Source organism: Balaenoptera physalus, assembly GCF_965194825.1.
Source record: "Balaenoptera physalus genome assembly, chromosome: 7".
In the NCBI taxonomy this organism is placed as follows: domain Eukaryota; kingdom Metazoa; phylum Chordata; class Mammalia; order Artiodactyla; family Balaenopteridae; genus Balaenoptera; species Balaenoptera physalus.
The window spans coordinates 8,144,459-8,160,209 of record NC_138886.1 but is presented as its reverse complement, the minus strand read 5'-3'; the positions used below and the strand labels follow the sequence as shown (position 1 = coordinate 8,160,209).

Sequence of the window (15,751 nt, the reverse complement as noted above, 5' to 3'; positions counted from 1 at the left end):
GCCCACCTGTCTGCCCACCCAGCACCGCAGGGGCCTCCCTGGACTCCCACAGCGTGTGTCGGGGCTGCTCTTTACATGTGTGTGCTGCTCGCCGTGTTGGCTCATCGTTTTAGACCTTGGTCCTGTGCCCTCACCTGACGTGTCCTCTGGCACCGAGCCTTGCGCATAGTAGGTGTTTCGTATCTGTGAAAGTCAGGTAGCCCAGCGGTGCCCCTTCCTCCCCTTCTTGTAGCTCGAGATCGAGGAAACCCTGTGTAGAATCCTGATGCACCCTGGGAGCTTTGGGGTGGGAATTGGAGATGGTCTTTCCAGTTCCTGCACTTGACAGGTGGACAGGACTGGGGTCCAGAGAATGAAAGGTCTTGGCCAGGATCCCTTTGTTAATTCATAGCAGTCCATGTGTTCCCACTGAATTGTATGTTAAAATAAATATATTTTAAGTATATATAGTGAGTCAGCTTCCTATTTTTAAAACCCACAAACCAAAAAGATGGGTGAACATGAGACATCTTGAAACTAATTACGTTTCTTTGCTTGGCAGAGTGGATCAACCGCTCTGTCTCATTCCCTCCTTTGTTCTCTGCTCCCTTTTCCTTCCCCACCCCCAACCCCAGTCCCCCAAAGAGACATGTGTGCGCTTCACATGATAGCTGTTAGGAGTGTAGACTTCTCGGCAGCAGGGGGTGGGTAGCTGGATCCACCCACCAGATAATTAGGCCCTTGGGTAACCGAGGCTGTAAGGCCTCAGCTTGCCTGAGAGACTGCCCATGCCTAGTGTCTTCAAGACGGATGGCAAGGGTCAGGAGTTTATTGGACAGGATGCGACATTTATAACCTCACATGGAACATAAAAGGGTGGAAGAAAAGCAAGAAAAATTAATGCAGGTTTTTTTTTAAGTTTATTGTATTTATTTATTGTTTTTGGCTGTGTTGGGTCTTCGTTGCTGCGTGTGGGCTTTCTCTAGTTGTGGCGAGCAGGGGCTACTCTGCGTTGCGGTGCACGGGCTTCTCATTGCGGTGGCTTCTCTTGTTGTGGAGCACGGGCTCTAGGTGTGCGGGCTTCAGTAGTTGTGGCTCGTGGGCCCTAGAGCGCAGGCTCAGCAGTTGTGGCACACGGGCTTAGCTGCTCTGCAGCATGTGGGATCTTCCCGGACCAAGGCTCGAACCCCTGTCCCCTGCATTGGCAGGCAGATTCTTAACCACTGTGCCACCAGGGAAGCCCAATGCAGGTTTTTTAAAAACTTCTCTTCAAGAGCAGACCTACAAACTTACCTCATTGTATCCGCTGGTTATGGAGCATCTGGTCCGCCTGCTCCGAGCACAGCATGAGGCGCCCGGTAGCGGGCAGCGGGCAGGGGAGCTCTGGTTGTTGCAAAGCTGGCCATGGTTCTGGCTGAGTGACTTGTTCTTCGAATTGTCTTACCTTGCTTGCATCAGCCCTTTGCAAAGAGATGGCCGGTCGATAGCTGTGTCTCTTCTTTCCAGGACACCATTGAAGACAGACTTGACACCAAGCACTACCCGTACATCTCCACCCGCTCCTCTGCCTCCTTCAGCACCACCGCGGTCAGGTGAGTGCAAGTCCCTGAGCAAGCGAGCAGGGAGCAAGCGGCACCGTGTCTGGTTGGACAGCAGCCGCACGGCAGTCCTGCTGTCACGCTGCACAACCCTCGAGAACCCTCCCATTGCTTCTCGTCACAGCCAGGGTGCAGGCCAAGTCCTTGCAGCGGCCCATGAGGCCCTTCAGCCCCTGGCTTCCCGTTCCTCCCTCACTCCCTACTCCTCCCCCACTTCAGCCACACCAGCCTCCTTGCTCTTCCCCGAACACACCAGGCTTACTTCTGCCTCAGGACCTTTGCACTTGCTTTTCCCGCCGCCTGAAATGATCTGTCCCCAGATATCTCTGCATGGCTCACCTCTTTTCTCCTCCAGGTCTTTAATAAATTGTTACCTTCTCCCATCTTCCCTAACCACCCTGTTTAAAATTACAGTACACCAGTCTTCCTAGCAGCATTATTCCTAATAGCTCAAAAGTGGAGATGACCTAAATGTCTATCAGCTGATGAATGGATAAAAAAAATACGGTACATTCATACAATGGAATATTGTTCAGCCAAAGATAGGAATGAAATACTGATCCATGCTGTAACATGGACAAACATTGAAAATATTATACTAAGTGAATAGAAGCCAATCACTAAAGCCCCCATACACTATGATTCCATTTATATGAAATGTCTAGAACGGGCTAGTCTCAAGACAGAAAGTAGATTGGTGGTTGTTCGGAACTGGGGATGGGGGTAAGGGTTGTGGAATGGGGAGCGACTGCTAATAGGTACAGAATTTCTTTTTGGGGTTGATGAAAATGGTCTAAAATTGATTGTGGTGATGGCTCACAATTCTGTGACTATACTGAACACCACTGAATTACACAGTTTAAATGAGTGAACTGTATGATACATGAATTATTTCTCAATAAAGTATTACAGAAAATAGTGAAAAAATTACAGCACCCCAACTTTCTGTCTCCCTTCCCTGCTTTTTCTCCATAGATTATACCACCGCTTAGTGTGCTGTTAATATTTACCTTGTTTACTGCCAGTCTCCCCCGACTAGAATGTCAGCCTCATGAGGGCAGGGATTCGTGTCTGTTTTATCCTCAGTGCCTAGAACAGAGCCTGGCATGTAGTAGGCACTTGGTGTATTCTGTCTTCACTTTTCATTCATTAGTTAATTTTAGTAATTAATTAAGAAAGGGATGAATACATCAACTGCATAGAGCCACATTTCTCAGATTCATCCTTGATGGAAACATAGATGATGGAAATGTGGATGCCTTGGGTATGTTGGGTTTCTGCCACGTACCTGGTGATGTTCAGACATTTCTCAGTTTGGAGATGTGAGCAGACAGCAATCCATGCTTCCATCTCTGGGTTCTCCAGCCCTCTGTGTTTTCTTGGCTGCCCATGAGGCCTTGTGCATGTTTTTGAAAGCTCTTCCTCTTGTTCACCACCTTGCCATGTTCATCCAGAAGCTTTTCCTGCTGTGCTCTGCAGGCCACATCTCCACGGCCAGTCCCTGGGACTCTCAACACTAGGAACACATTTTGCCTCCAGAATCTCTTCTCTGCCTCCCTCTTGTGTGTGGCCCAGGCTCCCAGGGTAACACTTTTCAATACATGTGCCTCTACTCGTACTTTGCCCGCCTGTCTTCTCTCTCCACCGTGCCCCCCTTCTGTCGTCACTTTCAGGCCTGCATGATGCCAGTGGAGGCCAAATGTTTATTGCCAGCGTTGGAGTGAAATACAAAATCCCACACAGTGCCACAGCCAGGCTGGCTGACAACGGCAGACAAACAAATGATTGCACAGGCAAAAAAAAGTGACTGTGAGGTCCTCTGGGCTGGCCTTCGCGATGTGGAAAGTGGCTTTAATGCTGTCCTAAGTCAGGAAGAAGGGTAAAGATTCCACTGTTCAGAGAAGCCTTGCTCTCCTCATTCTGTTTCAAATTTATCCTAATTTAATTGAAAATTTAGATGACACGGACAAATGCATTTTACAAATTACAAAAATTGACAATTAAAAAATAGAAACTCAGTGACCCCTATTAACTTTTTAGTTATTTTTAAAACTTCCACAAAAGAAATCCCAACCCAATGGATGCAATGGTGAATTCTTCTGGTATTTTATGAAGAAACCACTCAACGTTAACACATTTGCAGATGATAGAGAGAAGAAACTTTCCCACTTATTTTATGAGGAGTACATGATCCTAAAAGCAAATCTGAAAATGGCATTAAATAAAACTTCCCTCAAGCACAGAGAGGCAAATGTTATAGATAAAATATTAGCAAACTAAACCCAGTGGCACATACAAGGACCAATGCATCTTGCTGAAGGGTTTGTTTCATGAATGCAAGGCTGATTTAACACTTTAAAATCCTCAAAGTAATTCTCCACACAAGAAAAAACATATATGATCTTCTTAAGAGATGGCCCCTCATTTTGTTTTGATTTTTGTTTTGTTTTCCCCATTTTCTTAGCCTGGAAGCAACCAATTTCTCATTGTTTCCGAGGACAAGGTGAAGGCCCACTGAGGGAAGCCGGGGCCGGGAGTGGGGGGGGCACCTGGGGAACTGTCCTGCCACTGAGATGCCTGTCGTTCAGGAGGCAGCTCGGTGTCACCTCCTCCAGGAAGCCTTCCCCAGTGATGCCCAGTCGGCACTAGAAGGCCCTCCCCCGTGTTTGTTCCCACGGCACTGAGCTCCTCTCCTTGGGGCGCGATGCAGACCCCCATCCTCCTGCCACCCTCCTCGCCCCACCCGCCCCAGTTAAGCCTGAGCTCTTGGTTGGCAAGAGCCACATCTCACTCAGGTCAGCTCCTCGGTACTGGGGCGGCCCCTGCCCAGTGAGGCGCCTGGTGCACATCTGTCCAGTGAATCAGTGTGCCGGCTACAGACAGGCCTCAGACTCTGTGGTCACTGCTCCCTCCAGCAGAGTGTCCCAGACAAGCCCAGAACTGTACAACTGGGGGGAGACACGGGGACCAACACCATGCGGGTGAAGTGCTGAACGTCCAGCTTTAAAGCCGACCTGAACCCGTCTGTTGCCTGCATGATGGGGTCACAGCACAGGCGCTCATAGTGATTCTTCTCCCGGCAGCCAAAGCGCTTGATCATTTGCACTGCAGTTCAGTTCAGCCAACACTCGCTAAGCGTCTACTCTGTTTCGGTCACTGGTGTACAGAACGAGTGTGTAACACGTCATGGAGGTATGAAGTGTAAATGCTGTGAATGCAGATAAACATGATTAATATCTTTCTCTCTCCCTCTCCCTCCCCCTCTCTCCTGCCCCAGCGCCCGCTATGGGCACTGGCATAAGAATAAGGCCCCAGGGGAGTACCGCAGTGGTCCTCGCCTCATCATCTTCATCCTGGGGGGCGTGAGCCTGAATGAGATGCGTTGTGCTTACGAGGTGACCCAAGCCAATGGAAAGTGGGAAGTGCTCATAGGTGAGTGGGGTATGTTTTCTAGAGGGAAGGGGCCGCTTCACTGCACTTGGACTCCATTCCATGCTTTGGTGTTTCATTCTGTCTTCGGTTCTCTGTTGCCCCTGAAAAACTTTAAGTTTCTAGACACGTTTGTGGACGGCAGACGCTGACAAGCGAAGGGTTCCTTCCTCATGTCTGCACTGTGACTCTTGACGAGTGGCAGCCCCATGTGGTGGGACGAGCCTGGTCACAGGCTCCGACAGACCCAGGCTGATATTCCTGCTCTGCCACTGCCACGTGGGTCACCTCGAAAGTGCCTCCCCTCTCCACGCTGTTATTTCCTTACCCACGAAAATGGGGTTAAGAGCACCCACTTACAGCCTGAACTAGGCCTGGTGCTGGCCTAGTAGGGTAGGGTGGTGTCAGTTTCCTGGCCTCCAGCCTCACATCCAGAAGACACACAGTGAACGGAAGGTAAATGATTACCAGCTCCTTTACCTGTCAGCTGGAGATGCACAGACGAGGAGGGAGAGCAGATACTGCCTGAAACATATTGGCCTGACTTCTGGGCTCTGCTGAGGGTTCCCCCAGCCAGTTCCTACTACTTCAGGGTCTGTCATACCCCTTCTGGTTATTTCCTGCTGGTTTTCCAGAAGAAAGGAAGTAACTTATAAGAGCTGACTTAAGGCAGCAGGAGAAGATTTTTCTCCTTTTTCATGCCTACAGGAGCTTCTCCAATTTCTCGGCTGGAAGAGGAAGAGTGAGCTGAGAAAAATCTTGCTTTCTCCAGATGCCTTCCTTTTGTCCCATCTTGCCCTTAACAAAATGGAGTTGCACCTGCCCAGAGTACCTCTTAACATTGATTGGCAAGAGGTGATCAGCACCTACTGCCCTGGCTGGGCCCTGCCCTTGCCCTGATCTCAATAAGATGTGTCAGCTTTATACCTCCACTTTGGGGGGACCAAGGCGCAGTGCCCCCCAGGCTTTCAGAGTGAGCAGGTTCTGCAGACCAGTCCATATGGCCGTTCCTGGGTGTATCAAGATGGAGCTGGCACTGTCTTCACAACCCGCCTTCCAGATACCACCATTCACTGGGGAGCTCGCACACCCCCCTCCCCTCCCCACTCCCTGAAGCCTCCCCTGTCTGGTCACCGTTTCTCCCTGTGTTCTTTCCTTTTTGGTTACGTAGGACCCCGTGCCAGAGCTCTCGGTGTTCCCTGCTTGCGTACGTGTTGCATGAGCGTGTTGGCTAACTCTCTGCTCAAACACAGCTTTCCCGGGCAGAAGCCGTCACAGCCAGGCTTCGCTGTAACCCCCTCTTCCACGCTGGCCCGACCTGAGGTTCCCTGTTGGGAGGCGGAGACCCGGGGAGACAGGGTCGCCCCTGCGCATCGGTGGAGAGGCCTGGTGCAGACCGCTGACGCCCGCTGTGTGACCCCGCCCGCTCTGTGCATGCTGGGTGTCCTCGCGGCCCATGTGCGCATGCGCCGCGTGTGCACGGCGTGCGCGTGCGTCTCGCTCTCTCGCACCTCATTGGCTGCATAAAACGTAGGCCTAAGTTGGCATGTTCCGGTAACGTACCTTTGTTCAAGCAGTCAGCCGGCCTCTGTTCTCCCGCAGGTTCTACTCATATTCTCACTCCCACCAAATTTCTCATGGACCTGAGACACCCCGACTTCCGGGAGTCCTCTAGGGTATCTTTTGAGGATCAGGCTCCAACAATGGAGTGAGAGCCAAAGAAACAAAGTAAAAGCAGCTTATTACAGAAAAGAAACTCTTCCACTCTGAAGGGTTTTCTTTGATTTATTCCGTCACTCTTTTTCTTTATTTTTCCCTTTTCCGTTTATTATTTATTTGATTTTCTTTTAACGAGAAAATGCTTGCAGTTCTTAACACCGTTTGAAAATGTGTCCGATGCTGCCCTCACCAACCCTACCCTGAGCCCCACTGGGCTCCAGCTTGCCAGCTCGCTCATGCCTCGTGTTACCTGTCGCTCAGTCAGACAGCTGCAGCCCTGTGGGCTTTAGACCAGATGCGATCACAACTGCTGTGTACAGTCCTCCAGGGGGAGCTGGACGTGCAGGGATGCCACAGGCACGGCGCCCCAGCCTGCTGGCCGCGGGGTGAATTTGTGGCCACAAGGCAGAGAACACCAGGCAGCCTCCGGCTTGTAATGTGGTGTGGGAACTTGAGAGTGAGACCAGCAGGTGTTCAGGGGACAGTCCTGTCCAAGGCAGAACTCCAGTGGAGATGCCAGTGGGCACACGATCATGAGGAGTGCTTGGCAGAGGGTGTCAGGGTAGACTCCTGGTCAGTGGTAGTTAGATGTGTCAATACCTTTTTCCCAGGACGGACATTTATCCTGAGGAACAATTTCTAAGGGGTGATGGGGTCATAAGCCACCTCGTACATGGTGAACTCCAGCCACTGGTGGAAAGAGCTCATGTCTCCTGTTCCTCTGGGGAAAAACAGCACTTAACAGTCATTTGCTCTTTCAGTAATTGCTTTTGTTTTAATTCTCCTTTGGATCCTTTCAAGAGTTGAGAATCATATCCCTCTCTCCCATTGGAGTCTCCTGGTCAGATTGAGAGCCTTTGGGTAGAAATCTGTTCTCCACGCTATGTGCTGTTTTTAAAGAGCGTCTTCTCTCCCACCATGCTCGTGCCTTTATGTCAGTTACCTGGGAGCCTGTTGTCAGTTTGGCAGATTACCCAGGTTTTATTCTTGTCCTCATTCCTTCCTCTCTCTTTCCACCCTTCTTTTGTGCTGGAAATCTCCCCTGACCTGTTCACACGGCAGACTGACCCTGAAGACCTCACTGCACCATTAGTCATTCTTTAGTTTCATTCCACATTCTGTGATGAGGCCACGTCTTGTGTACCTGACTTCGTCTACTCCGTTGAGGATGCACCCTAGAAATGTCCCCACCCCCACCCCGGTCTGAAACGTGGCCCGGTGAGTTACAGAGCGTGAGTCACCCGTGAGTGAGCCGCAGACAGGCATGGACTCTAGCCTCAGCTTGGCCACAAGCACCTGTGTGACTGGGGGAGGTCGTTCCCACTGGGTCACAGTACACAGAACACAGGGAGGCTGGATGGCAGGGCCCGAGGCGGCTCGGGCTCTGACCGTCTGTAATGCAGTTGTTCAGTTGGTGGCTTAAACCAGGCAGCCCTACGCACTCTGGCACACTCTCTGGCGACCTTTGGGGGAATGGACATCAGAACCCTGGCTGGGTGACATCAGAAGTGTGCTTGTTTTTTTAAAGAGAATAAGCTCCATCCACGAAAGGCTTGCTCTAAAGGTCTGCACCGGAGGCTGTGCTGTTTAGCTCCTCTTTCTTCGCCTGAGCCGGAGATAGCTGCCCCAGGGCAGTAGGGAGATGAGAAGCAGCAAGTGGTTGTGAGCCAGGACATCGGGGCTGGCTGTGGCCCTGGGCTACCTGCCATCCTGCCCAGGCTGCCTTCACCCTAGAAAGCGAGGCCAGTGGGTGGTCAATAAAAGCAACTAAAAAAACAGCCATTGTTCAGCAGCACCTTGGTAGGTTGGTAATCAGAGCCATCTGGTTCTTGTGCAGATGGCAGGTAGGTGGACGGCATTTGCTGCAAGATGTATTTCGAGGCTTCTCAAAGGACAAATGAGCAATGACAGACCACTTGCAGAGTCAGAGAGAATCACAAACCCAGATCCCAGGGGCTCCTGCTAGGATTCATTCTGGGATTCCCTGCTTTGGAAGATGCCTCTTCTTTGCACACTGCTTCCTCTGTTTTATGTTCAATCAGCAGAGAGGTCTCAGCTGCCATCAGAGCAGAGCGAGCACGAACAGACTCTGGCTGTTTGTTCCTGGCTTCTGAAATGCTTTGTTGAACAGTGTTGGATTTTAGAGAGTTCAGTTAAGGAAAAGTGAGGTACAGAGCCCTCATACCAGGGAGGTCAGAAAGCAGCTGAGCCTTCCGACTTGCCCACGTCTGTTGCAATTGTCCAGGTGACCAAAGCCCAGGACAGTGCAGGGCGTTAGAGAGGCTGGGTGGTCTCCTCCCCCACATTGGTGTTTGCAGGAACTTAGCTTTTAAGGGATGGGTTTCCCCTGCTTAGCAGTGAACGAGCCTCTGCGGCGGGCCCTGTGCGGGTGCCGGTGCTGTGCTCCGTCCTCCCGGCCCCTCTCTGTCCTGGAGCCGAGGCTGGCTCCCCAGGGCTGGGCTGAAGGGAGTGGGCATGGATAACTGAAGTGCACAGATGCCACCAAGCGTTGGCTCAGTCCCCACTAATCGATCCATCATTCCTCTCAACTGTCTAAGAAATGAAATCTTTTGATTAGATCTTCACCTCAGTGCTCTAGGTGGTTTGTGTTAAAAGTACTGACCATTAGGGAAGGTCCAGGAGGCCTCAGGAGCTGATGAAAGGGGGTCGAAAGGCTGGCTTAGACCTATTATAGAGCACTTACACGGGAGAGTGTATTTGTTTTATTATGTTGAGTACTTTGCTTTATTCTAGATCGGGGTCAGATAAGTTTCATTTTTCAGTGGGACTCAGATTTGAATCTGAACGCAGAGCCGATCCAATGCCCAGCTGCTTTTTCAACTTTCCCTTACACATCCCCTCCTGGGGCAGGAAGCCACAGGGCCCCCAGAATTGAGAGCAGTGGCATGGCTTCTGGGCCTGGCTGTGCCACCAACACGCCTCACCACCCTGGGCGTCTTGGATGTGGGTGGGCAAGACCACTGCCTTCCACATCTGGCAGATCATCAAACTCACCTGGGCTGCTCTTAAATATACAGTTTAAACCTATCGTTCACTGGTACTGCCCTCAATAGTCTGAGTCAGCAGGACTGTTTCAGCCAAATCCAGGAACAGCTGATCTGTCAGAACTCCTGTGGTTTTCAGGTGCCGTCTGTGAGGAAAGAAGGATTTTGTCCTGGCAGAGGTCACTGTGTCTGGCCCCCAGCTTTGACAGTCTTTGGATGACTTTGTTTTGGAGACCACCGTTCATGTTTCAATGTTGCAGTTACGTAGAATGAGAGGGACCCTCAGAGCAGCAGAACCCACTTGCTGTTCTAGAGGGCCGACATGGTCAGCCACCTGTGGGTTCAAGTGAGAACATTGGCAATGTTTGTGGTGGTGAAAAGCTTGACCAGGGTATTAAAGCGATAACAGTTGATTGCGTGGCAAGAATTGGCCCTCAGGTGATTCGGATTAACACCAGCTGGTCTGCATCCTTTAAAGAGACCAGGTATTGATAGTTAGGGCCCAGGAACGTAACTGTTGCCTGATACTGTTGGTGCTGGAAGTTTTCTGCCTTCAGTCAAAGATTGGGAACACCAGATGGTCAGCAATCAGATAATATCTGGAAGTTCTGAAGCGTGGATTCCTTCACCTCTTTCTGGCCTCCCTCCAAGTCCTGAATCTGCACATAAGCAAGGGTAGGGGACACCTTGGGATAGGCATCTGCTCAGAGGCCTTTTGGCTGCGAGGGAGGACATTAGGGACAGTTTCTCTGGCATGTGCATTGCCTTAACCTAGGTAACCCCCAGGCTAATTCCCTGCATGGAGTTCCCAGCAGCTGTCTTTCAGGTATAGACACTCAAACTGCTGCATCGAGTTGAGATTTGGAAGGCTTTCATTCTGCCAGTGGTTCTGGTCAGAACTTGGTAACGTTTATCCCCGTTTCCTCATTTGTGGAGCAGCCTTTGACCTTTAGGACTAGTAGGAAGATTGATAAGGTCACAGAAGTGAGTGTCTTCGGGGGAGAGGGGGACACACTGCTGAAACCGGTGTCACACTTGCCAGAGGATCCTCGGGTCTGCAGAATGAGTCAGCTTTGGGCGCAGGGGCTGGCGCAGGCTGCACCCTCAGGGCATCACGCTCCGCACCTCGGGGAAGTAGCTGCGGACTGCTTCCTCACTCAGCAGGCCCTGGGGGGGCTGGGGCTTGAGCTGCAGAGAACGGGATGTTGAGACGCCTCTCACACCAGAGAGGGCTTCACCAGTGTTCTCCTGGTCTGGACTGACCAGGAAGGCTCCAGGCTGCAGTGCCAGCAGTCACAGGTCAGCTGAGCAAGTAGCGGTCAAAGGCACAGGGACCCTGGTATTTGGAATCACTCCCAACAAGCCAGCCAAAGTCTTCTTTTGCCTGCCCTCAGGGTGGAAATCTGGCATCCCGTGGTTTCTGGTCCCCTCCTCATGTGAAGGCCCACTCACTTGGCCGCATCCCCAGGGAGGCACATTTTCAAGTACGGGTCTCTTTTGTTCAGTTCTCCTCTCGCACCGGGATCTCTTTGTTTGAAGCCTACTGCTGCATGCGTGCAGGCCTCACGCTCACACGCCAGTCACTCCTGTTCTGTTTAAGTCCATGTCCAAACCACACGATCCATGCATCTTTTTTTACTGCACTTACGAGATCTCTCTCTCTCTCCTTATGAAAAAGGACTTCATTTTTTTTTTCCTTTTTTCTTTTTTCTTTTTGCAGTAGAAGTATATCTAATTCCATTAGCTTAAATTTTTGCAAGCATTTCTAACCTCTTACAATGCGCGGTCTCTGCAAGGTAAGGCCTCAGGTACCCCAGCCCTTCCCCCTTCACACCTGAGGTCCCTCCCACCACGCGGTCCCAGCCAGCGGGCTCCCGGAAGGCAGTGGCTTCCCCCAGGTGCTCCGCCCGTCCACTTCTTCCTCCCTACCTGCACCACTCTTACCACACACAGTCCCCCCTGCTAACCCCTGCCCCATTCCCAGCCTCTTCCCCGGCCGTGTGGTTTGGAACTTCTCTCCCTGGCTTCACCTTGAGTTCAGGAGAGAATTAGAAGTGCAGCTGCCCTGTCCCCTGGCAGACGGCAGCGCTGAGCACTGATGGAGAGGCGGGCTCCTTCCTTGGTACAGCCCGGGACCCTGCCCAAGCCAGAGGGTGTGTTCTGTGTATCCACAGCCCTCACATGTCTCCCAGGCCTACTGTGACAAGGCCCCAAACCCCAGTCCCCAACCCCTCCCTGCGTGGGGTGGGGGAGGGGGAACGGCTACAGCTCTGGGGATAGAACAGGGCAGGAAAGGGGAAAGTGTTCGAAACCGGAGCTGGCAAGCTCACGGTCTTTTCTGCCTTCCTCCAGGATCCACGCACATTCTCACCCCACAGAAACTGCTGGACACGCTGAAGAAACTGAATAAAACAGATGAAGAAATAAGCAGTTAAAAAATAAGCCACGCCTCCAAAAAATGAACCCTCTCCCCAAAGTGCTTGCAGCCCTGACCACCGCTGACCGCCTCGGTTCCTTTGCTGACCCCCTTCTCCCTCCATCGCCTGCCCCAGCTCTGCACGCCCGGCCGGCACTGTCGCCAGCTGCGTTCTCGTGTTTGGTGATGCCCTCTTCTCGTTTGAAACAAAATAATGCATTGTGTTTTTTTAAAAAAAGAGTACCTTCTAGATGTATCCTGGAGGAGACGTTCGGTGTGCGGGACGTGCTGCTGGAGGGTTTCTGAACTGTGTAGGATGATGAATGGACACCTCCTCCCCATCAGTCATGATCTTAGGACCTTGTACATAACCCAGCGTGATATGTGCACATTGCTTGCGTATGGGAAGGTAGATGTTTGGGTGTTTTTAAAAACCCGTTTGGGATCGTTCCTGTTCTTGTTGGGAATCACTGAGATGTCCGTTCTTGGAGTATTTTAAACTGAGTATTAATCTGTTATCTTCACTCCAGTTCCTACCCCTCAGTGCCAGCTCTCATCCAGATAAGCTTGGAAGTGAAGCTCAGGTGACATCTCGAGAGGTTTGAGCTGGAGTCGACCTCTGCTCTCCCCAGGGGGGCTCATTCTCCCCCTCCCCTGTGCTGGAGGTAGGGGCTGGGGGCGTCCACAGGAAGTCAGGCTGGGTGCCTGTCGTGGCTCGCTGCCTGGCCGCTGCCGCGGCTCTGTGATCCTGTTCTGTGGTCTGTCACTGTCCCCAGACGAGTGGGGAGTAAACTCCCACCGGGGACCTGGGTCCCTTGGAGAAGCAGTTAGACCTGGTCCTTCAGACCAGACCCCATCTTTCCCCAGGCATCACCCCCGACAGAGCTGCTCTTTCTCAGCAGGGTCAGCCTGGGTAGAGCTCACGGGACAGGAGCGAACCAGAGCAGAGCGAGTTCCGCAGGCTCCTGGTCAGAGGTCCCTTTCCTGTAGACAGTGTAGAGCACTGTGTGTGCCCCTGACACTCCAAACCACCTGAAGAGTAGCCCGGTGGATTTATCCAGACCCTGATCCCACTCAGGTTATCCTCCGTTTAAGATACTTCCTAATACTTTATTTTGTGTAGTGTGGGGTCATATGTCGTCGTGCTTGTAAGAGAAAACGATCATTTTATTCTCTGTATAAAAACGTAGCTATATAAAACTTAGCTCTAATGCAGAAATCGAAGAAGCAAATGCAGGAAGGATGTCTCGTCGCCCTCAGGACTCAGCAGCTCGTTCTCCGGAAAGGAGCGCACTATTTGTTCTGCTGCTGTTGTGAACTATAATGACAGTGGAAGTCACAAAAATGTCCCGCGCCCACCCCCACCCACCCCCTTAACCCCTGCAAACCGTGTGTGTATATTACTGTCTGTGGCATCGTCATTGCAAACGTGGTGTGTGCTAGTTCTCCGCGACCCTCACTTCCCTTTCAGAATATACTCCTCACCCGCCCCATTAGATGCATCGTGGCATTCTCTTCTCAAGGCTTTGAAATCTCCCCTTTGCACTCAGATTAGTTTTCAGGTCTGTCTCCCTTCCCCCCCTTACAAGATCTTATTTCCTTAGGACAGACTGTAGGGACCTGCCTTGGTTTGTTTCTTCTTGTTACTGCTTGTTTTGTCCCCTGCCCTTGACCAAACGATCGATGCTCATGCTTCAGGACCTTGTTTGTCCGACATGTTGGTTTTCCTTTCTCTGTTATTTATATAAAAATAATTTATCAAAAGGATATTTTAAAAAAAAAAAAGCTAGTCTGTCTTGAAACTTGTTCACCTTGAAATTATCAGAATCTCAGTGTTTGAAAGTATTGAAGCACAAACCTGTATCATCTCTGTACTGTTCTGTACTAAAGCACTTGAGTCTAATAAATAAATAAATCAGCGCCCGTTCACGGTGTCCAGGGTGACTCGCGGCCTGGTTTTACTTTGGGGAGCGGAAGGAGAGAGGCTTTGTCAATGGTCCACTGGGGAGGAGCCCAGCCACCCCTGGCTGTGGCTCGGAGCCTTCTGGATCCATTCACTGTTACTTGCATTAGGATCTAGAGCTACCTGGCGTCTGGAGATCCATGAAGCGTGTACTACACTGCCTGAGACCAGGCAGTTCTTCCATCGTCCTGTGTCTCTGTATGTAGAATGTCTCTCTATCGCAGAGACAGCAGGGCTCTGTCTTGGCAGGTGGCGCCCTACTCGAGCATGTGGTGCCGGTGCATTTCGGGCACGTGATGAGGTCATTTTATCTGTGTCACTGCTGTCCTCCTCCATTCCTGCTGCCACACCATCTAGCCTTCCGATCAACTTTTTTCCAGATCTGAAAAAGCGTATCCTGCTGGTCATGAAGCCTGTTGGTGACCTGGAGAGACTGTGATGAGTTTGGTCCCAGTGGGGAGTAGTGTTGGGGTCATACTGGAAACCTGCTAGAATACTGGGCGCAGGGGTGTGGGGTTCTTTGTAGGAACTTCCGTTTCTACCCTTTTGTCCCTAGTCACCCTCTCATTCAAATTCTGATCTCCCTCATACTGTTAAGAAATCCAACAAGTCAGGGCCAGTTGGTGGAAGGTGCATCTCCACAACCAGGCTATTGTCTGGTGAGACTTGCCTTAAGGGGGTACAAAGCTGATGCCTTCTGTGGGCTCCAGGCAGCCTGAGGGGGCTGCTGGTCATGCTGCCCCACTGGGCTGGGCACCCAGAGCTACCTCCTGAGATGTGCTTCAGGTAAAAGAAGGAAGAAACCTGAGAGGCGTGACGAGGAAGGGCACTGGGGTGGCACCATGGAGAAGCTTTGCCTGGGCTGGGCTCCTCTGGGGCCCCCCATGCCATGCTCATGTGGGGTAGGGCGGTGTCCAGCCGGAGTTGGGGGCATTGCTTTGGGCTAGAGGGGCAGCACCCCCTGCTGGCCCCAGGTCTCGGGCGCTGGGCCAGGTCAGTCTCTCTCTGGGGCTTCGGTGTCGCCCCGTCTGCAGTCCCAGGACTCGCTGCACTGTTGTGAGTCTGTGCAAAGGCTGAAGCCCGTGCACAAGTGTGGCGGCCCTCCCAGGGCTGCCCCAGCCTGCAGGGAACAGATATTCTGGGAAAGACGGACCACCACAGGCTGGGGGTACTGGGATGCTGGAAATCCCAGAGGCTGCTCAACACAGAGCAGGCTGGAGCCTCGCCCACCTGCTCCGCGGATGGCAACATCAGCTGCCGCTTACTAAGTGCCTACTGCATCCCTGGGCCAGATCCCTGCACCATGGACTTCACATACAAGGTCACTTTCAGTCCACAACATGGTTTCCCTATTTTACAGCTCAGTGAGGTCAGGCCACTGGCCCTAGATGTAAGATGTCTCTTCCATGGGATGTGAGAAACTGTACCCAAACTGGAGCCTGCTTTAACCAACCGCCGCTGCAACCTGCCTCATTGCCAAACACCCACCTCCGCGTCTCCCTGCACCCACCCCAAGGATCCCACTGTTTACAAGATCCGGCTGCTCAAACCAACCCCGGTTGCTGAAGTAACACTGAGCTGCCCCTTGTCCAGCCACCAGACTTTTAGGGAAGGGCAGCAGCCATCTCTTGCTAAGTGCTGA

General features: G+C 51.8%; 1 protein-coding gene across 2 annotated transcripts in view; it reads left to right on the top strand.

Annotated features, from left to right (window-relative positions):
* The window catches only part of STXBP1 (syntaxin binding protein 1), a 72,083-nt gene extending 58,013 nt beyond the window's left edge, over nt 1–14,070 (top strand). The window contains exons 17-20 of one of the 2 annotated variants that reach the window (XM_082470210.1): nt 1,486–1,571; nt 4,855–5,009; nt 6,609–6,734; nt 12,083–14,070. In XM_082470210.1, the coding sequence (XP_082326336.1) occupies nt 1,486–1,571; nt 4,855–5,009; nt 6,609–6,718 (351 nt within the window). In that variant the 3' untranslated portion in view covers nt 6,719–6,734; nt 12,083–14,070. The remainder of the gene's footprint in view (nt 1–1,485; nt 1,572–4,854; nt 5,010–6,608; nt 6,735–12,082) is intronic. The other variant, XM_082470211.1, reaches the window with a different exon arrangement.
* The last annotated feature ends 1,681 nt before the right edge of the window (nt 14,071–15,751 follow it).